The sequence below is a fragment of the Thalassophryne amazonica genome, chromosome 8, assembly GCF_902500255.1.
Source record: "Thalassophryne amazonica chromosome 8, fThaAma1.1, whole genome shotgun sequence".
Taxonomy (NCBI): Eukaryota; Metazoa; Chordata; class Actinopteri; order Batrachoidiformes; family Batrachoididae; genus Thalassophryne; species Thalassophryne amazonica.
In genome coordinates, this window is record NC_047110.1 from 111,585,949 (window position 1) to 111,607,947 (window position 21,999).

General features: G+C 46.1%; 1 protein-coding gene across 1 annotated transcript in view; it reads right to left on the minus strand.

The window, feature by feature from the left end:
• Positions 1–21,999, minus strand: part of carmil2 (capping protein regulator and myosin 1 linker 2) — a 125,747-nt gene that overhangs the window by 17,062 nt on the left and 86,686 nt on the right. The window contains exons 29-34 of the mRNA XM_034177275.1: positions 21,318–21,407; positions 21,153–21,219; positions 17,809–18,263; positions 13,626–13,729; positions 4,802–5,615; positions 2,246–2,350 (exon numbers count right to left, since the gene is read on the minus strand). Of these exons, the coding sequence (XP_034033166.1) occupies positions 2,246–2,350; positions 4,802–5,615; positions 13,626–13,729; positions 17,809–18,263; positions 21,153–21,219; positions 21,318–21,407 (1,635 nt within the window). The remainder of the gene's footprint in view (positions 1–2,245; positions 2,351–4,801; positions 5,616–13,625; positions 13,730–17,808; positions 18,264–21,152; positions 21,220–21,317; positions 21,408–21,999) is intronic.

Consider the following 21,999-nt stretch of genomic DNA (forward strand, 5'->3'; position numbering starts at 1 on the left):
AACACATCAATTCGGTGGACTCCAATATCAAGTTCACACGTGAGGATGCCAGAAACAACCATTTAGCCTTCTTGGACTGTGATGTTACGATTGGAGAGAACAGGCAGCTCCAGACAGAGGTTTACAGAAAACCCACTCACACTGACCAATATCTGCTCTTTGGCTCAAGCCACCCCCTTGAACACAACCTCGGGGTGATCATGACTCTTCAACACAGAGCCCTACAGGTGCCCACAACTGCAGAGGGAAGGGCTAAAGAGCAACAACTTGTACGGAAAGCCCTCACAGTATGTGGGTACCCACGTTGGTCCCTGGACAAAGTGCAGAAGTCCCAGAAAACAAAGAGACCAGATAGACAGGAGATGGAGACAAGAAGAAGAGGAGTGTCTCTCCCTTATTTAGCAGGAGTAGGAGAAAAACTACAGAGGATCTTCAGACAGCACAAAATCCCAGTTTACTTTAAACCAGTCAACACCTTGAGACAGATATTAGTTCACCCTAAGGACAGGATCCCTAGTTACAAACAGAGCAATGTAGTGTATCATATCAGATGTCAGGAAAACTGTAATGAACACTACATAGGTGAGACAAAGCAACTTTTACACAAGAGGCTATACCAGCACCGCAGAGAGGTCGCCAGTGGACCTCAGTCTGCAGTTCATCTCCACCTGAAAGACACTAACCACACGTTTGAGGACAAGGAAGTTAAAATCTTAGCCAGAGAGAAGAAATGGTTTGAGAGAGGTGTCAAGAAAGCATTCTTTGTAAAACAGTTGAAACCCAGCCTTAACCGCGGAGCGGGTCTCAGACACGCTTTGTCCCCTGTTTACAATGTGGTACTCAGGCCAAAGCAGTTTCAGTCTTTTGTTCATGGTAATGAGTCATTCACGTCATCAGGAGAGAGTCGTCAAGGGAGCCATCAGGGGAGGCTTCCGTCCTATCATTAGGAGAGTGCTAACTTGAGCACAATAGGTGCTAATTAGAGCTATTGTTTAGTCACTAGCCTATAGCAGTCTGCCTCTCGGTAGGTGGGGTCTGGTTAGGTTAAAAAACTCCAGCTTTTGTTGGCTTCTGGTTTATTCTTCTCTACAAGAGTCAAGACAGAAGTCAGACTACCAGAGCAAGAATTGTAGCTGAGGAAGCTTCTGTGATTTGAAGCGAAACGTCCTTACGTCAAGCAACCCAGTCCAGTCGAAGATTCAAGCTTCTCTACTTTCTCTGCTATCTCATCTCCACACGACGCATGGCCCCTCCCCCCACCCCATCTTGCCTCCGCCCCGCCACTTCCCCCAAGCTCGTGGCTGTGTGGGATACTGCTGCGGCAAGCCCACACTCACACTGCCTAAATTCGGATGACGGACTGTAAACAATCAAATGTATATGTATGGTTGTTTTAATTCTGATGTGTGCCATTATTACGTTCAACTAGTAATAATTGTGGATTAATTGCTGTATTTTTGTCTGAGGTGATTGGGTGTGAAGATAATTTCAGTGCACTTGTTGTAATGACAATATAGAATCCATCTATCTATCCTGTATACTTCGGTAAATACAGTATAACTGCAAAAAACATTGAGTTACCGAGTTAGAATTTTTACATAATTTACAACCCCCTTCCGAGAAAGATAAAAAAAACTTACATGCTTCAAAGGGAACTCGGCCAGTAGGACAGAGGATACCAGATAGTTAAACGCCAAAAACACTCAACAAGCCCAGCTGCTTTAGGCTAAAGTTCTAGATGTCGTCTACCTGGATGAATTATCATATTCATCATCACTCAACAGGAGGTGTAGGCATAGTTTGACATTAGCCTGCCTAGTTGTGAACATGAAGTTAATGTGCTCACAACCTAGAACCTATGCCTGTGTGTTTACAGGCTATAGTTTAACTCCAGCAGTAACTTAAAATACAATTCCTAACGCGAGCCACTCACAACCAAAAGATTAATACAATTGTTCAAAGTCACTCTGAACTTTCTTAAACCCACTAGATGCCATCCTGAGTACTTTTTACTAGATATAAGCAACAGGTTGGTCGCAGTCTTGTCCCAAGGTTCTTGAAATAGAGCAATTGCTCCACCTGGTGGAGATTTATCATTAATGCAGGTACAATAAAATGTCACCAAGAGCTCCATGAACGTCCTGCACCACTTGAGGATGACCTTGATGTGTGTTTCCTCACTGTCATTCATTTAAGACCCAATGTTACATGTATTTTATATGTTTACTTGTGTACGAATACACACCTGGCTGGTTTTGACATCAGCAGGAGACGATTTGGCCACGCCCATCCTGTGGAGCATCACCTGAAGCCTCTGTTCAAAACTGGATGTGCTCTCAGACACGTGCTTCTGCAAGATGATAAAACACGTGTCACTGTGATTTCACAATAAGTTACACAAACTGGGGAGGGGATGGTCTAGTGGTTAAGGTGTTGGGCGTGAGTCCAGAAGATCATGGGTTCAAATCCCAGCCTGACTGGAAAATCACTAAGGGCCCTTGGCCCTTTAATCCCCTATTGCTCCCGGTGTGTAGTGAGCGCCTTGTATGGCAGCACCCTGACATCGGGGTGAATGTGAGGCATAACTGTAAAGCGCTTTGAACGTCTGATGCAGATGGAAAAGCGCTATATAAATGCAGTCCATTTACCATTTACAAACTGATAAAAAAGGGAAAATTATAAGAAACAGTTTGTGTTTCTCCTCCCATAAAATCAGACTTGCTGCCAAATTTCAAACACAATCCAGCAAAGTTTCAGCTACTGCACACAGATGATGTCACACAGAAAAAACAAAACGACTAATCTGAACACACTTGTAAGGTTCACACACACACACACACACACACACACACACACACACACACACACACACACACACACACACACACACACACACACACACACACACACACACACACAGTCAAGTTCTGTTTTGTATAATTGCTGACAAAGAAGTTGTTAAATCTCAGCCGTCATACTGACAGTTATTGAGAAGGGTGGTATGGCCCCTCAGTGCCTGAAGTAATGGGCCATTTTCTCCATATGATGAGCCCTTCTCAGACATTAATGGGTCTACGCAAAGCGAAATAAAATAAAATGAATAATTCAAGATCAGTAATCTTTTAAAATCTATGTTTTAGATGCATGGGTGTTAAATATGGTGCTAGTCTGCTTGACTGTGGTACGTTACTGCCTATAAATCACAGAGATGTCACACATTATTATATATGTTTATTATATATAATTTCCTCCTAAAATTTTGATTTGTAAAGTAGAAAAGAAATAATGTGTGAAATACCTTTGACGCGTTAAAGACGCTGTCTACGGCAATACACGATGCTCTCTAGATTTAAAATCAATACTTAAATATCATAACAAGGTAGGGGTGGTGACCAAGTGGTTAGTGCACTTGGTTTCACTGCAGAACGTTCCCGGATCACACCCCACCCCTGCCCTATTTCTCCATGTAATGTGGAGTTGCATCAGGAAGGGCACCTGGAGTAAAACCAAATCAACATGCAGATCCACCTTGGATCTGCTCTGGCAACCCTGAGTGAAAACAAGGGAACAGCCAAAGGGACTTACAGTACTTTTAATTTAAATATTACAACAGATTTCTGTGACGTGTGGTAATGTACAACAGAATAGACAGACCAATACGTATGGGATATATGGGAACTTTATATGTTCCGGTACGTGTCACAAACATAATGTGACAAAATAGCATTGTGGAAAAGTTTATTACATTGTCAATTTTCAACTGGTGATTTCTTAGAAATCATATTAGCAGTAAATCAGACTGGAATGTTAATAATTATGATGTGATCGTATTACTTCTATAATAATAATAATAATAATAATAATAATAAATAATAAAGGGTTTAATAAAGCATTCTAAAAAAAGTGTTACCAACCAATTTTGCGTGTTATTATTTGCGTGTTATATTGGCAATGTGACCTCTGCCCATAACCCAAATAATCAAAACTTTACCACCAACATAATTTTGCCACATTATAAACAACCTGTAAACCAGTCTGCAATCAACAATCAATCGGCACAGATGGTAATTCATCTAATAAAGGGTACAAGTGGGCATCAAAATCCAACCCCTAGTCTGAGCCGTGAAACCTGGGTAATGAATCATGTAGGGGATTGCCTGTTGAAGTGAAATATGGTCAGAACCTTGTGTGGCCCAGAGTCAAAACGGTAGCCATGAAGGCCCAATGGGAATCCTGAACACGAGACAGCTAACGGGGGTCTGCTGAAACAAGAAGTCATCAGCAGCAGGTCAGGTGGCCAAGCGTGAGTATATTGGCTTGTACGACATTCCCACATTAAACTGACACACACAGAGGCCTCTCTATATCAACCCTGGATGTCGAATTTCTTTGCATCCACCATCACACATATGATTATATGACATTTAACTGTAAGTTTATAGCAGGACTTTATAGGTTTTTGCTAGTTTTAGACACCCTCAACTGGCTAAAACAGTTTTTTTTGGCAATGTCTTGGCAAAAACAGGTTTTGGATGGTCTAAAACTCAACCCTGTAACCAGTGGATGAATACAATTGTGGATCAGTATTCTTTTAGGTTAATACATTGGAAGAAAAAGTCAACTTATCATGACAGGGGTTCTGAGGACACACGGAAGGACCATAACATGACGGAGGTTCTTGGACTCATACAGCCAGCTCAGTAAAACCTGTTTTAACTGAAAGCAGAAACCGTACGGAGCAGGTAGCCGACATCTTAATCCGACCTGACTCGATGACTTCACAGTCGGACTGATGACTCACCTTACTGTGTGCGTTGTCTTTGTCTTCGGGCTCTAACCCGGTCAGCAGGATCAGACTCTGGCTCTTTCCTTCCCTCAGTGACCTCTTTGTTGCCTTCAGTCTTTGGTCTCCATACGGAATGGCTTCCATCTTCACCTCTGGCGTCGCTGTCACGGTGGTGATGGCCTCTTCTTCGAGGTTGGACAGTGTGACCTTGGTGAGGTCAGGGGTTGTGGTAGTGGTGGTGATGGGGTATGAAGGCGTGGTCTCACTAGGAGGCGTCACTGTGGTGACAGTCTTGCCCAGCGCCACACTTTCTTGTCCTGCAAGACGGCGGCCGACAGCAGCGGTTCCTTCTGTCATGGTGGCATCATTAGAAACATTAGCATCCTCCACCGACCTTGTCCCTCTCTCCTTGTCCCTCTCTCTCTCCCTGGCCTCTCGGAGAGGTCGAATGAGGTCTGCAATGGAGGTCCTTTTGACCCTCACCCCCTCACCGCCTCCCTCTCCCCCGCCCGCCTTGGCGGCCCGGCCAGCTCGTGCTCGCTTGAAGGCGAAGAAGTCGCCAAACTTTTTCTTGATGTTTTTTGTGGGCAGTGTGGAGGAAGAGGAGGTGACAGGGGAGGTGGTGGGTGGAGGAGGAGGAGAAACGGGTGCAACATCGGTGGAGGTGACGGGTGCGCTACTGGGCAGAACGGAGGAAGAGGTGATGGAGATGGTGGTGGAGGATGGAACATTTTCAGAAGAAGAGGAAAAGGGGATTGAGGCTGAGGGGGTGGAGCTTGACTCTGTGGGAGTGGACTGGGCAGGGTTTGACTCCTCCCACCGGGCTTTTCTGCAGCAGAGAGACAGCAGAAAGAGCAGCAGACGAGAAGAGACACTCAGTTCTACAACTAACACCACAGGACAGAAGACAGGTCGTGCAAACAGAACACAGGAAATGAAGGTGCAACAAAACACATCCATCCATCCATCCATCCATTTTCTTCCGCTTTATCCGGAGTCGGGTCGCGGGGGCAGCAGCTCAAGCAAAGCCGCCCAGACCTCCCGATCCACACACACCTCCCCCAGCTCCTCCGGGGGAACCCCAAGGCGTTCCCAAGCCAGCCGAGAGATGTAGTCCCTCGAGCGTGTCCTGGGTCTTCCCCGGGGCCTCCTCCCAGTGGGACGTGCCCGGAACACCTCTCCAGCGAGGCATCCAGGGGGCATCCGGAAAAGATGCCCGAGCCACCTCAACTGACTCCTTTCGACGTGGAGGAGCAGCGGCTCGACTCCGAGCTCCTCCCGAGTGACCGAGCTCCTATCTCTAAGGGAGCGCCCAGCCACCCTGTGGAGGAAACTCATCTCGGCCGCTTGTACTTGCGATCTCGTTCTTTCGGTCATGAGCCAAATCTCATGACCATAAGTGAGGATCGGAATGTAGATCGATCGGTAAATCGAGAGCTTTGCCCACCTACTCAGCTCTCTCTTCACCACGACGGTCTGATACAGCGACCACATCACTGCAGATGCTACACCGATCCGTCTATCGATCTCACACTCCATCCGTCCCTCACTCGTGAACAAGACCCCGAGATACTTAAACTCCTCCACTTGAGGCAAGGACACTCCACCAACCTGAAGAGGGCAAAGCACCTTTTTCCGGTCGAGAACCATGGCCTCGGATTTGGAGGTGCTGATTTTCATCCCGGATGCTTCACACTCGGCTGCAAACTGCCCCAGTGCATGCTGAAGGTCCTGATTTGACGAAGCCAACAGAACCACATCGTCCGCAAACAGCAGAGATAAGATTCTGTGGTTCCCAAACCAGACCCCCTCTACACCCTGGCTGCGCCTAGAAATTCTGTCCATAAAAATAATGAACAGAACCGGTGACAAAGGGCAGCCCTGGTGGAGGCCAACGTGCACTGGAAACAGGTCTGACTTACTACCGGCAATGCGAACCAAGCTCCTGCTGCGGTTGTACAGGGACCAGATAGCCCTTAGCAAAGGACCCCGGACCCCGTACTACCGGAGCACTCCCCACAGGGTGCCCGAGGGACACAGTTGAACGCCTTCTCCAGATCCACAAAACACATGTGGACTGGTTGGGCAAACTCCCATGAACCCTCGAGCACCCGATGGAGCATGTCGAGCTGGTCCAGTGTGCCGCGACCAGGACGAAAACCACCTCCTGAATCTGAGGTTCGACCATCGGTCGAATTCTCCTCTCCAGTACTCTGGAATAGACCTTACCGGGGAGGCTGAGGACTGTGATCCCCCTATAGTTGGAACACACCCTCCGGTCCCTCTTCTTAAACAGAGGGACCACCACCCCGGTCTGCCAATCCAGAGGCACTGTCCCCGATCGCCACGCGATGTTGCAGAGGCATGTCAGCCAAGACAGCCCCACAACATCCAGAGACTTAAGGTACTCAGGACGGATTTCATCCACCCCAGGAGCCTTGCCACCGAGGAGCTTTCTAACCACCTCGGTGACTTCGGCTTGGGTAATGGATGAGTCCGCCTCCGAGTCCCCAGTCTCTGCTTCCTCTTCGGAAGACCTGACGATGGGATTGAGGAGATCCTCGAAGTACTCCTTCCACCGCCCGACAACATCCCCACTCAGGGTCAACAGCTCCCCACCCGCACCGTAAACAGTGCTGGTGGAGAGCTGCTTCCGCCTCCTGAGGCGTCGGACGGTTTGCCAGAATCTCTTCGAGGCCGACCGATAGTCCTTCTCCATAGCCTCCCCGAACTCCTCCCAAACCCGGGTTTTTGCCTCTGCAACCGCACGGGCTGTGGCACGCTTGGCCTGCCGGTACCTGTCAGCTGCCTCTGGGGTCCCACCTACCAACAAACATAAGTAGGACTCCTTCTTCAGCTTGACGGCGTCCCTTACTTCCGGTGTCCACCACCGGGTTCGGGGATTGCCGCCGCGACAGGCACCAGAGACCTTGCGACCACAGCTACGAGCAGCCGCATTGACAATGGAGGTGGAGAACATGGTCCACTCGGACTCCATGTCTCCAACCTCCCCCGGGATCTGGGAGAAGCTCTCCCGGAGGTGGGAGTTGAAGACCTCGCTGACAGAGGGTTCCGCCAGTCGTTCCCAGCAGACCCTCACAATACGTTTGGGCTTGCCAGGTCTGACCGGCTTCCTACCCTCCCAGCGGATCCAACTCACCACCAGGTGGTGATCAGTCGACAGCTCTGCCCCTCTCTTCACTCGAGTGTCCGAGACATGTGGCCGAAGGTCAGATGATATGACTACAAAGTCGATCATCGACCTCCGGCTCAGGGTGTCCTGGTGCCACATGTACTTATGGACACCCTTGTGCTCGAACATGGTGTTCGTGATAGACAAACTGTGACTAGCACAGAAGTCCAACAACTGAACACCACTCGGGTTCAGATCAGGGAGGCTGTGCTTCTCGATCACCCCCCTCCAGGTCTCACTGTCGCCGCCAACGTGGGCGTTGAAATCCCCCAGGAGAACAATGGAGTCCCCAGTCGGAGCGCTATCTAGTACCCCTTCCAGGGACTCCAGGAAGGTCGGGTACTCTGCACTGCTGCTCGGCCCATAGGCCGAGACAACGGTGAGAGACCTGTCCCCGACCCGAAGGCGTAGGGACACGACCCTCTCGTTCACTGGAGTGAACTCCAACAATTGGCGACTGAGCTGGAGAGCAATAAGCAATGTGACCCCAGCTCTCTGCCTCTCCCCGTGGCGACGCCAGAAAAATGAAGCGTCCAGCCCCTCTCCAGGAGTTGGGTACCAGAGCCCAAGCTGTGCGTGGACGTGAGCCCGACTATCTCTAGTCGGTATCTCTCAACCTCCCGCACAAGCTCAGGCTCCTTCCCCCCTAGCGAGGAGACATTCCACATCCCAACAGCCAGGGGCTGTGAGCATGGACCGGGCTGCCGGGCCACCCGCCCTCGACCGCCACCCAATCCTCTCTGCACCCGACCCCCATGGCCCCCTCTGCAGGTGGTGAACCCACAGGAGGGCGGGCCCACATCACTCTTTCGGGCTGAGCCCGGCCGGGCCCCATGGGCTAAGGCCTGACCACCAGGTGCTCGTGCGCGAGCCCCAACCCCAGGCCTGGCTCCAAGGTGGGACCCCGGCTCCGCCATACTGGGCGACGTCACGGTCCTTGATCTTTTACTGGTCATGGAGGGCAACAAAACACACAAACAAACAGCTGATGCAGATCATCTTCTGAAATATCAGTGACTCAATCTGATGGAGAACACCGTCACCGTTTACTCAATCATCATCATCATCAAATTCAAATTTATTAATTTATATAGCGCCAATTCACGATAAAATCGTCTCAAGGCGCTTCACACAAAAAACAATTAAAAATTTAAAACACAATAAAAATGACCATAAAAGAAAGACAACCATAAAAGAATACAAGAATAAAAACACTTCATAATACTGTACTAATGATAAAACAGAGAAAACAAATGAGTCTTTAAATGTGACTTAAAAATCTCCACAGTATCCGACTGCCGAATGTGTGCTGGGAGATTGTTCCACAGAGCTGGGGCACAGTAGGAGAAAGCTCTGTGACCGGCAGACTTTTTATTTCACGAAGAGATCTGGAAAAGCAGCCGGATTTCTTGTTTTGGTCTTTCATGACGATGTTTTCCCACTTCCACGGTGCAGTGAGTGGGCTCGACATCTAGATGTCGAGAGTCAGTGAGTAACTGAGTCATTGAGTCACTTGTGAGTGAGTTGCACTTCAGTTATACTGGGCCGATTGTCACAAAACATGGCACATGCATTACGTATAGTGATCTTGAAAACTCCATTGATTTTTATAGTCAATAGGTCAAAGGTCAAGGTCAGTGGTGCATACTTTGTAAAAATATTACAATAGTACAATAAGATCTTTCCAAATTGCTCGACTGTCACTAAACTTGGTATGCTTGTTACGCATGGTGAACCCGAGACACCTGCTGATTTTAGAGTCAAATTGATAAAGATCAACATCACTGGAGCATACTCCATAAATGCATGATGGCCCCCAAGAAGTCAATGGATTTTAGGGTCAAATATCACTCATGCCTTCCGCTTGTCATTGGTAAGGTGTTCAACATGGGTTAGTGCAGACTGTGCACTTGTTTAAGTCTAAAGTCAACTGGTTTGGGAACTGAATTCACCAACCTCCAAATGGCGATGGTGAATTTAGACTTCTCAGGACACAATTAACCTTCATCTGAAGGACAAAAGACATAACTGCAGACATTTTGGATGGAGCACAGATGTTCTGGAGGAGTGCAGAAGCCTGAAAAGCCTCAGACCTCTCAGATGCTGGGCCCTATCTGCACCTGGTACGAGCACACACAGTACTACACTGAGTAAAGTAATATTTTCCATCTGTACTTGTGAAGTCTTATCGTCTTATCAAAGTTCTGCTTTTGCCACTGAGTTACTAATTATTTGTGCTCACTGATGTAATTGCAGAGTTTTATATACAGTGACAAAAAACTATGTGAACCTTTGACCTATTACACGTTTTAATTTTGAACTGACATCAAATAAGAAAAAAATACAGGTTTCTGTATCAAAAAAGTCAGTGAAAACTAATCTCTGTCCTCTCCACACAGAGGACAGTTCTCAAAAACAGAGACGGTGCAAGGAGGAAACTAGTGAGGGAAGCCACCAAGATATGCCTGAAGACAGTATAGGCTTCTGTGGCTGTGATTGGAGAAATTGTGCAGAGTGCAAGTTTTGCATCAATAGCGTGATGAAGTTCTTGAAGCACTCGTTATGGACAAGGTGCAGACAAACACAGGACCTACTGTCCAGATAACACCAGACTGTCCACTTTCACTTACTTTTCAGCAATATTATGTTGGATCAGCTCCAACTGCTTCAGATCATTTCCCCTTGAGGAGTCATGATTCATCCCCATGCCATGAAATTTTACTGAACATGTTCAAAACCTTCCTGATTGATTTTACACCGCAACTACAACCACAGATTATACCGCGACTACAACCACAGATTACACCGCAACTACAACCACAGATTACAACATGACAACAACCACAGATTACACCGCGACTACAACCGCAGATTACACCTCGACTACAACCACATATTACACCGCAACTACAACCACATATTACAACATGAAAACAACCACAGATTACAACCTGAAAACAACCACAGATTACACCGCAACTACAACCACAGATTACAACCTGAAAACAACCACAGATTACACCGCAACTACAACCACAGATTATAACATGAAAACAACCATAGATTACCCTGCAACTACAACCACAGATTACAACATGAAAACAACCACAGATTACACCGCAACTACAACCACAGATTACACCGTGACTACAACCTCAGATTACACCGCGACTACAACCTCAGATTACACCGTGACTACAACCTCAGATTACAACATGAAAACAACCACAGATTACACCGCAACTACAATCACAGATTACACCATGAAAACAACCACAGATTACATATTTTCATACCGCAACTGGGGATCAGGCTGAGCCAAAGAAACAAAAATAAAAAAATTAAATCAGGAGACCATCTTAAAAATTATAGCCTAACAATATTGTTATTATTATGATTATTATTATCATCACTACATTCGTGGGGGAATTATAACAACATTTATTTTTTAATGAAAGGTCACCAGATGATATCAAAAGGTGGATATAAATTATTTTAGATTTTTTTAGCAACCCCACCCTGCCCTCAACCCCACAAACACTTGGATCAGTCACTGTGGACACAAGACAAAGTGTTCAGATGTCACTTTTTCATTTCCTCTACATTTGTTCATGAAACAGATTATTGATTAAATAGTGATTTCAGTCCCAGTACATTAAGTGATTATGTGTGTGTGCACGTCTGTGTGTGTGTGTGTGTGTGTGCGTGTGTGTGCGTGTGTGTGTATGTGTCCCTGTGTGTGTCTGTCCATCTGCCCCTGTGTGTGTGTGTGTCTATGCATCTGTCAGTCTTTCTGTGTGTGTGTGTGTGTGCACACATCTATTTGTCTGTGTCTATGCGTCTGTCTGTCTTTCTGTGTGTGTGTGTGTGTGTGTGCGCGTGTGTGTGTGCACGTCTATTTGTCTGTGTCTATGCGTCTGTCGGTCTTTCTGTGTGTGTGTGTGTGTGTGCGCACACGTCTATTTGTCTGTGTCTATGCGTCTGTCTGTCTTTCTGTGTGTGTGTGTGTGCACGTCTATTTGTCTGTGTCTATGCGTCTGTCTGTCTTTCTGTGTGTGTGTGTGTGCACGTCTATTTGTCTGTGTCTATGCGTCTGTCTGTCTTTCTGTGTGTGTGTGTGTGTGTGTGTGTGTGTGTGCACATGTCTATTTGTCTGTGTCTATGCGTCTGTCGGTCTTTCTGTGTGTGTGTGTGTGTGTGTGCGCACACGTCTATTTGTCTGTGTCTATGCGTCTGTCGGTCTTTCTGTGTGTGTGTGTGTGTGCGCACACGTCTATTTGTCTGTGTCTATGCGTCTGTCGGTCTTTCTGTGTGTGTGTGTGTGTGCGCACACGTCTATTTGTCTGTGTCTATGCGTCTGTCGGTCTTTCTGTGTGTGTGTGTGTGTGTGTGTGCGCACACGTCTATTTGTCTGTGTCTATGCGTCTGTCGGTCTTTCTGTGTGTGTGTGTGTGTGTGCGCACACGTCTATTTGTCTGTGTCTATGCGTCTGTCGGTCTTTCTGTGTGTGTGTGTGTGTGTGCGCACACGTCTATTTGTCTGTGTCTATGCGTCTGTCGGTCTTTCTGTGTGTGTGTGTGTGTGTGTGTGCGCACACGTCTATTTGTCTGTGTCTATGCGTCTGTCTGTGTTTCTGTGTGTGTGTGTGTGTGTGTGCGCACACGTCTATTTGTCTGTGTCTATGCGTCTGTCTGTGTTTCTGTGTGTGTGTGTGTGTGTGTGCGCACACGTCTATTTGTCTGTGTCTATGCGTCTGTCTGTCTTTCTGTGTGTGTGTGCACACGTCTATTTGTCTGTGTCTATGCGTCTGTCTGTCTTTCTGTGTGTGTGTGCACACGTCTATTTGTCTGTGTCTATGCGTCTGTCTGTCTTTCTGTGTGTGTGTGTGCACACGTCTATTTGTCTGTGTCTATGCGTCTGTCTGTTTCTGTGTGTGTGTGTGTATGCGCGCACACGTCTATTTGTCTGTGTCTATGCGTCTGTCTGTGTTTCTGTGTGTGTGTGTGTGTGTGTGTGTGCGCACACGTCTATTTGTCTGTGTCTATGCGTCTGTCTGTGTTTCTGTGTGTGTGTGTGTGCGCACACGTCTATTTGTCTGTGTCTATGCGTCTGTCTGTGTTTCTGTGTGTGTGTGTGTGTGTGCGCGCACACGTCTATTTGTCTGTGTCTATGCGTCTGTCTGTGTTTCTGTGTGTGCGCACACGTCTATTTGTCTGTGTCTATGCGTCTGTCTGTGTTTCTGTGTGTGCGCACACGTCTATTTGTCTGTGTCTATGCGTCTGTCTGTGTTTCTGTGTGTGCGCACACGTCTATTTGTCTGTGTCTATGCGTCTGTCTGTGTTTCTGTGTGTGCGCACACATCTATTTGTCTGTGTCTATGCGTCTGTCTGTGTTTCTGTGTGTGCGCACACGTCTATTTGTCTGTGTCTATGCGTCTGTCTGTGTTTCTGTGTGTGTGTGTGTGCGCACACATCTATTTGTCTGTGTCTATGCGTCTGTCTGTCTTTCTGTGTGTGTGTGTGTGTGTGTGTGTGTGTGTGTGTGTGTGTGTGTGTGTGTGTGTGTGTGTGTGTGTGTGTGTGTGTGTGTGTGTGTGTGTGCACACGTCTGTCTTTCTGTGTGTGTCCATCTGTGTGTCTTCCTCACTGTGTGTAGTCAGGGAGGATTTTCTTGGTGAAGAATTCTTCGACTCCTTCGTCCACTCGTCCCATCGCGTCATCAGCCTCATCATCCACCTTTGACGCCAGCTCCTGGAACACAAAGTGTTCAAACTTTCTTTCTTTTTTCCTGAACAGAGAGAAAAAAAGTCCTTCCAGCTTTCATCTCTTCCAGATCTGAATAAATCTGTCCTGTGGTTCCCTCCTGAGTTGTGACGTCTGTACGTTGTGTTTTCTGTTTGTTTGTCAGCAGAATAACTGAAAACATAACAAACCCAAATGTCATAAACTTTTCTCAAAATGGTTCTAAGTCAAGTCAAGTCTGGGATCTGCAGATAACCCTGGGACCTGGATAGCAACCACCCTGATTAGAGTCCAAGTCTCACAACTAGGAAGCACCAGGACCATAAAGACTTGGACCTTCATTCTTCTGCAAAGACATCAGCATCACCAAACACCTCTGACCTCACGGCTCCATAAGCTCTTTCCAACCACCTCTCGATCTCAAAGACGGAGGACCCAGAGACGCGTACGTCCTGCTAAGATCAGAGAACGTCTCTTCAAGTTCACCACAGTCACTGAAACCCTGGACAACCCTGAACCCGGACACTCAGCATTTTAATCTTCATATGAAACCTGTGCAGTTTTACCGAACGTAAAACAAAAAAATAAGATCTGCTGAGCAACACAATAACGTCTCACATCTGCACTTCACAATCTGAGTCAAACCAGATCTGCATGAGCTCACGTCTCTTTGAAATTTCTAAATTCTAATCACAGTTTGTCGCACGCTTTTATTTTAACTGCATGTCAAATCCTTCCTCACTGTGTTGATGTCATTCTGGTCACAAGAGGCCCCTCAGTGCATAACAACGTTTCAGAACATACACCATCAAATAACCAGCAGTGTGATGATTAGCGCCACAACAACAGTCATTCACAGTCACGTTATTCCCGCCGTGTTGATTGGAGGTTTGTTAGTGGACAGTGAGATCGGAGGTGATCTCCAGCCACCACGATTGTCTTCTTCCTCACGGAATCTCTTGCTCTCTTCCATCTGATGATCTGTAACGTGGCATTCTTTTATTCTCTGACACCTCCTTTAGGGCCACCTGTCCTGGAGCGCCGCGTGCCAGCTCGTCGCTTTGTCACATGAGCGTCCGCACTTGGAAACGCTCTCAGTCACAGTCAGCAGCTCTTTCTTCACCAATCTGCATGTTGCCTTTGCACACATGAGGAAATTACGAACAACAGGTCAAATTATTTTACTTCTGGATTTCATCCTGATCAAGGGGATGGATCCCAAAGACTTTCCAGGCCGGATGCGACGTAGAATTCATCTAAAATGACCTGGATCGACCCAACAGACTCTTCCCAGTTACAGTGCCCTCCAAAACTATTGGAGCGCCTCCTATTTCACACATTTTAATTGGTTTATGCCATTTCAAATACAAAAAATACAAAAAAAAAATTCTAAAATTATATCTTCCTTAAACGCAAACTCAAAGTAAATCTCTACAACTTCACATAAATTGATGAAAAATATACAGTAGTGTTCAGAATAACAGTAGTGCTATGTGACTAAAAAGATTAATCCAGGTTTTGAGTATATTTCTTATTGTTACATGGGAAACAAGGTACCAGTAGATTCAATAGATTCTCACAAATCCAACAAGACCAAGCATTCATGATATGCACACTCTTAAGGCTATGAAATTGGGCTGTTAGTAAAAAAAAAAAAGTAGAAAAGGGGGTGTTCACAATAATAGTAGTGTGGCATTCAGTCAGTGAGTTTGTAAATTTTGTGGAACAAACAGGTGAATCAGGTGTCCCCTATTTAAGGATGAAGCCAGCACATGTTGAACATGCTTTTCTCTTTGAAAGCCTGAGGAAAATGGGACGTTCAAGACATTGTTCAGAAGAACAGCGTAGTTTGATTAAAAAGTTGATTGGAGAGGGGAAAACTTATACGCAGGTGCAAAAAAGTATAGGCTGTTCATCTACAATGATCTCCAATGCTTTAAAATGGACAAAAAAAAAAAAGAGACGCGTGAAAGAAAACGGAAAACAACCATCAAAATGGATAGAAGAATTACCAGAATGGCAAAGGCTCACCCATTGATCAGCTCCAGGATGATCAAAGACAGTCTGGAGTTACCTGTAAGTGCTGTGACAGTTAGAAGACGCCTGTGTGACGCTGATTTATTTGCAAGAATCCCCTGCAAGACATGTGCAGAAGAGGATACAATTTGCCAAAGAACACATCAACTGGCCTAAAGAGAAATGGAGGAATATTTTGTGGACTGATGAGAGTAAAATTGTTCTTTCTGGGTCCAAGGGCCGCAGACAGTTTGTGAGACGACCCCCAAACTCTGAATTCAAGCCACAGTTCACAGTGAAGACAGTGAAGCATGGTGGTGCAAGCATCATGATATGGGCATGTTTCTCCTACTATGGTGTTGGGCCTATAGATCGCATACCAGGTATCATGGATCAGTTTGGATATGTCAAAATACTTGAAGAGGTCATGTTGCCTTATGTTGAAGAGGACATGCCCTTGAAATGGGTGTTTCAACAAGACAATGACCCCAAGCACACTAGTAAACGAGCAAAATCTTGGTTCCAAACCAACAAAATTAATGCCTCACAGATGTGAAGAAATCATGAAAAACTGTGGTTATACAACTAAATACTAGTTTAGTGATTCACAGGATTGCTACAAAAGCAGTTTGAACATAACAGTTTTGAGTTTGTAGCGTCAACAGCAGATGCTACTATTATTGTGAACGCCCCCTTTTCTACTTTTTTTTTTTTTACTAATAGCCCAATTTCATAGCCTTAAGAGTGTGCATATCATGAATGCTTGGTCTTGTTGGATTTGTGAGAATCTACTGAATCTACTGGTAACTTGTTTCCCATGTAACAATAAGAAATATACTCAAAACCTGGATTAATCTTTTTAGTCACATAGCACTATTATTATTCTGAACACTACTGTACTTCCTGCTCCTCCAGAATCTGATGAACTCATCGAGGTGCCACCTCGGCGTAGCACAGATGAAAAAAAAGTGTAGGCTCAGGGTCCGTGAGGACAGGAACTGGGAACTAGAGGTAGAGTGGATGTTTGCCAGGTCCTCCTTGGCTCTTTTATGTTCTGACACACTAACACCTTCACGTGTTACCAGCAGATCATCTACACAGTCATTTCCATGACTTCACCTCCGAACGCCTCACCTGAATTTGGGGATATACTTCCCGTTAACGTGACCCATTATTAAGGTGGGTTCGCCCCACATCTGTGAAGCCTCCACCACCACCACCGAAAACCAAGACAGCCCAGCCATCACTACGTCTCTTCTTCAATGACAACTTCAAGCATTCAAGTAGCTTTAAAAAAAAGATTTAAATTATGACATTTGATAAATTCTTGCTTTTTTCAATCAAGTCCAGCAAAGACCAAATACTCCTGCAACAGTTTATACTTTTGAAGAAGTATCGCAATAAAATCCTCGTTTCCCCCATCCTTGTTTGTTTGCACTTTCAGAATTTCATGTACAACAGTTGTTTAATTGCACGGTTTTAAAAAATTTGATTAAAGAATTAAGATTATGTCACCTCTGCAGACTGAATCTGTGTCACATGCAGATTTTTAAGCATTTTGCACATGACAGCAATTCTCTGAGCTGTTTGATCACCTCCCTGGCTGCTAATCACTGATCAATCAAATCAGACTGTGAAATGGTTCTAATCCCACCTCTGACAGACAGATGGCACACAGGAAGAGACCCTTGTTGGAAATAGGAATGATAAAGGTAGTAAGAGCATTCCCGGAGGAGCGAGAGAGGATCGCTGTGAAGAACCCAGGAAGCACCACCACTCCCAAAACACATCAGGTTATCTGATGGAGAGGCAGCAGTTTGCTGCATAAGCCTCCATCCTTTCCTGTCGTCTGGTTTTCATTCTGTCCATCTCATCGTTTTCTACTCTTTCATTCCCTCTGTACTCGTGCACTCATCTACCCTTCCTACCCTCCATCCTCCATCCATCCTTCTGTCCTCTTTTCTTCCCTCCATCCTGGCGTTTTGCTCGAGTTTGAGTGGATATTTTATTTCGATGCATAAACGTCCTCCTCGTTTGTGCATGTGCACATGCGTGTGCGCGCTCCTTCCTACCTGGGGCCTGGAGGAGGGGGGCTCGGTGTGCGTGCGCCGTGGCCGTGGTCGGGAGGCGGTGTAGTGCCTCAGAGCCTGTCCCTGGGTGGGTAGAGGCTCCATGAGAGGACCAGAGGATCCAGAGCCGGGGAGGGGGCCGGGGCTGGAGCTGCAGCCGACCAAGGGTACCTCTGGTCTGCGTAAACCTCGGCGGCGGGCAGCCTCCTCCTCTGGAGCTCGAGCCGAGGAAAGGAGGGGGAGACTGGGAGGAGGAAGGAACGGCGCTCCTCTCCCTCCCGATACCACTGCTGCAGCATCTGCTGCCGCCTCCCCCTCCCATCGCTGCCTCCTCCTCCATCCGGGGGGTGAGGGGGAGGGGGAGGTGGAAGGGGAGAGGGAGGAGCTTGAGGCCGTGACTGACAGGGGAGCTGCTGCTAACTGGGGGAGGCCCCGCTCCCAGTCTGCATCCATGAGACCTGAGAATGAGAAGGACTGATGAGAGGAGGCACAAAGAGGGAGGGAGGAGAGAGGGAGGATGGAGGAAAGCACAGGATCCAGCCCATGCAGCGAGGATGCATTAAGCTGGAAAAAACACGTATGGATATGTAGGGCAGGAAAATAGGAGAAAAATGAGGAGGTGCTGAGATAGAAGGAGCAAGAAAAGGAGGGAAGGCAGCAAAGGAGGGGAAGTAGCAAACACGATGCAACCAAATTGGAAAGAAAGATGAGCTGATCATAACACAGTTACACACAGAGGGTTCAGATGTGGCCCTCTGCGTGTAGCTGCGCTTCAGGTGGAAAAGCGGTTTGACAGGTCACTGTGGCTCATAATGTGTCACGTTATTCCCTCATTATTTTAATGAGCAATACCGTGACGTCAGCCACGAGAGGTCACACTTACACAGGCGGCTTCAGCAGGCGGGCAGAGGGCAACAACCCCACCCCAGAGTCTTCAAATTTAGAATCAGTGACTGAAATCCACACCAGTGGAAATATGGCTGGGAAAAAAATCAAGTAGGGTCACCGAGGGGGGGGCAGTACAGAAAGAAGATCATCGATAATTGCTCTGTAATTGACTCACAGCCCCCGAACTGTAACTGAATCAAATTGTGTGTGTGTGTGTGGGGGGGGGGATCAAATAAGATAAAACTGCCTCTGCCTGTCAATTACTTTTGCAAAATATTATCCTCACTCTGCACAAATTCCAGCTGACTGATGGACGTTCTGGATCACAATGTGTTCGGACGTCATGGCGTTACCACACCAGGCCATCACTGGACATCTGATTTTTGTTTTTGCACCAAAAATGGAGGTCGTCAGGCCTCACAAATCAGCTAAAGTTCAGTTTAACATATGATGAGCTAAACTGACGCTGCGTTCAGGAGCAGAAAAAGACTTCAGATCAGGTGTTTTTTGCGTGACGAGGCGTTCCCAGTCACCCCTCCTCCTCCTCACCCTCACCCTCATGGTGAGGTCACTGGTGTGAAAGTAAACAGGCCACGCTCCAGTTAGCCAAACGCGCTGTTTGTGGACCAAACGCTACCGCGTGCAGTCCGAATAAAACAAACCCAGGCAAAATAAAAGCAGCACGTTACTGAATAAAATAGATGATAAAAATGAATAAAAACATGCATCAGGATGCGTGTTTGCAGCTGAGAACCACGTCCTTGTTGTTGATTTTGTTTCCGCCGGACGAGCAGCCGCATCTGTGGCAGCTGCTGCTGTGATGCGTTCAGGAAACCACACATTTGATTTAAATACCAAATTAAACATTTTGTGTCACTCTGAGCTCGTTTGCTGAAAGCAGGACAGACGCTTCGTTCACTCCTTTACAAAACTGAAGGTCCGGTGAAACTTTAGGGCGGGATTACACTTGACCAATCAAAATCCAGGCATGGCACTGTGCATTGTTCTGGAGCTGCCTGTTTGTTTTTAGGAGAATTACACATAAAAAAATAAAATTGTTTTGTTCCATCCAAGGCTTTGAACCACTTCATGGAATGAAAATGAAAACCAGAACCTTTTGGCATTTTGCTAAGAATGAAAACATAAACTTTATATATTTTTATGTTCTGGAACAGAACAGTTTATTTAAAATAACGGTAACCGGTTAATATAATATAATATTTCCGTGTTTCATGCTGAAAAACACACCCGGAGCAGACAAACATCGAGGGACTTCTTTAAAAACACTACATTTATTCAGGTCATTATGCTTTTTTTTTTTTTTTGGTCTTGATTTATTTTCATCGCGAGCAAATACGAACATACGTCAGATGGCTGATCGCTGGTGGGAATATATTTCAACTTCTATAACTTATTTTTTCTTGTTGTTGTCAGGACAAAGTTCTGGAGTTCTCTGGTTCAGGCTGAGAAACACACCCGGAGCAGACAAACACTGAGAACGTCTTTAAAAACACTGCGTTTCTTCAGTAATTTCCATGATAAGGAATTAAAATATTTCCCAGAGGTCGTCTTCTAAAACAAGATTGTCTTTTCGACAGGCTGTGATGATGAATCTGACTGAAACAATGTAACAGGTCAGATTAAGACTTCATATTTACTCAGTGTGTGAATGCTTTTAATATTTGGAACAGTCGAACTGTATGAACGGTCGTGTGAGGACCGGAGCTTTAGCTGGTGAGCCAGTCAAAGGGCAGCAGTGGGTTTGCGCTCGGTCCATTATTTTGGTTCCAAAAGCTTCTCTGTGAGGCGGAGGGCAACACAGCACCGTGTCTCTTAAAAATACACAAACACGCTGCTTTGGTTTAAATGCACAGTAAGTCTATTTCAGCTGATCAGCACTGACCCTTTTTCTCCTAAAACGCTTTATTTTACTCAGTGTCCCGTTTTGGAAAGTTCTTCCTTCTGCTGCATGCTACAGAACGCTATATTGTCTTCTTCTCCATTTTTCTTGGGCGCGTTACAGCGCCACATACAGGGTTTTCAGTGTCCCAAAGCTGACATGGAATGTTATACATGAACTGGTTTAGGAACAATATTTTTTTGTTCTAACTGGTTCGGGAACGTCGATTTAGGGGTGGAACCCAAAACGGGAAACATTAAAATACCATTTCTCTTCGGAAGGAGGCAGCTGGAAAAAAATTGTCGTTCAAACTGATGATGCAGTTTCAGAGCTTTCTGGACACACTTCCTGGTGATGCATTCATGTGTTGTGGGAAAGAATCAGTTGTTGTTTTTCTGCTGTCTTCACTATATCACTCAGAGATGAATCCAGATCACTCATGTGCACCAAAAAAAAAAAAAAAATAAATAAAAATGACCTGATTTAATGTTCAAGTATGGAAAAGTTCTGGTTCTAAGTAGCTGAAGTTTGTGGAAGTGGTCGTGTGGTGATTTCTCACTCTTAATGGATGGCGCCGGGCGGAGGCTGCTGCAGTGAAAACCACTCCTCCAAAACGCTGGACTGTACTGGTGGAGAAAATTAAACAAAATCCATCAAACAATCAAATGAGTGAAAAAAACAACAACAAAAAACTAAAAAGCGGGATAGAGGTGCGGTGCAGTACGTCATCTGTGGGAAAGTCGGCGTCAAGCAGCTGTAGTTCTGGAATGTTGTTGCTCGGAGTCGTACAGAGGTTCCGCTGAAGTAGTAAATCCTGCAGGAACAAATTAAAAATGCACTTCTTATGATTAATGGAAAATATAAAACATGGTCACATGCAGCAGACAAACAGAAATACTGAAAATATATAGACGTTTTCCAGCTGCAGGCGGTATACATTCACCGTAGGGGAGGTGATGCTCTAGTGGTTAAGCGTTGAGCTTCAGACCAGAGGATTCTCAGTTCAAAACCCAGCCAGACTGGAAAATCACTAAGGGCCCTTGAGCAAGGCCCACTTCCTCCCGGTGTGTGTAGTGAGCGCCTTGCATGGCAGCACCCTGACATCGGTGTGTGAGTGTGTCTGTGTGAATGGGTGAATGTGGGGCATCATTGTAAAGCATTCTCAAGCAGATGGAAAAACGCTGTAGAAATGCAGTCCATTTACATTTACCACCACACGAAGATGCACGAGTGCAACCACCATTATGTTGGTTGGAGCACCAAACCTCCATATGGTTCAATAACATGTCAGATTTCACCACCAGTTAAAAATCACATACAGTGAGGCAAATACTTGTAAGTATTTGATCCACTGCCAATTTTGCAAGTTTCCCCACCTACAATGAATGAAGCAGAATGTTGAAGCA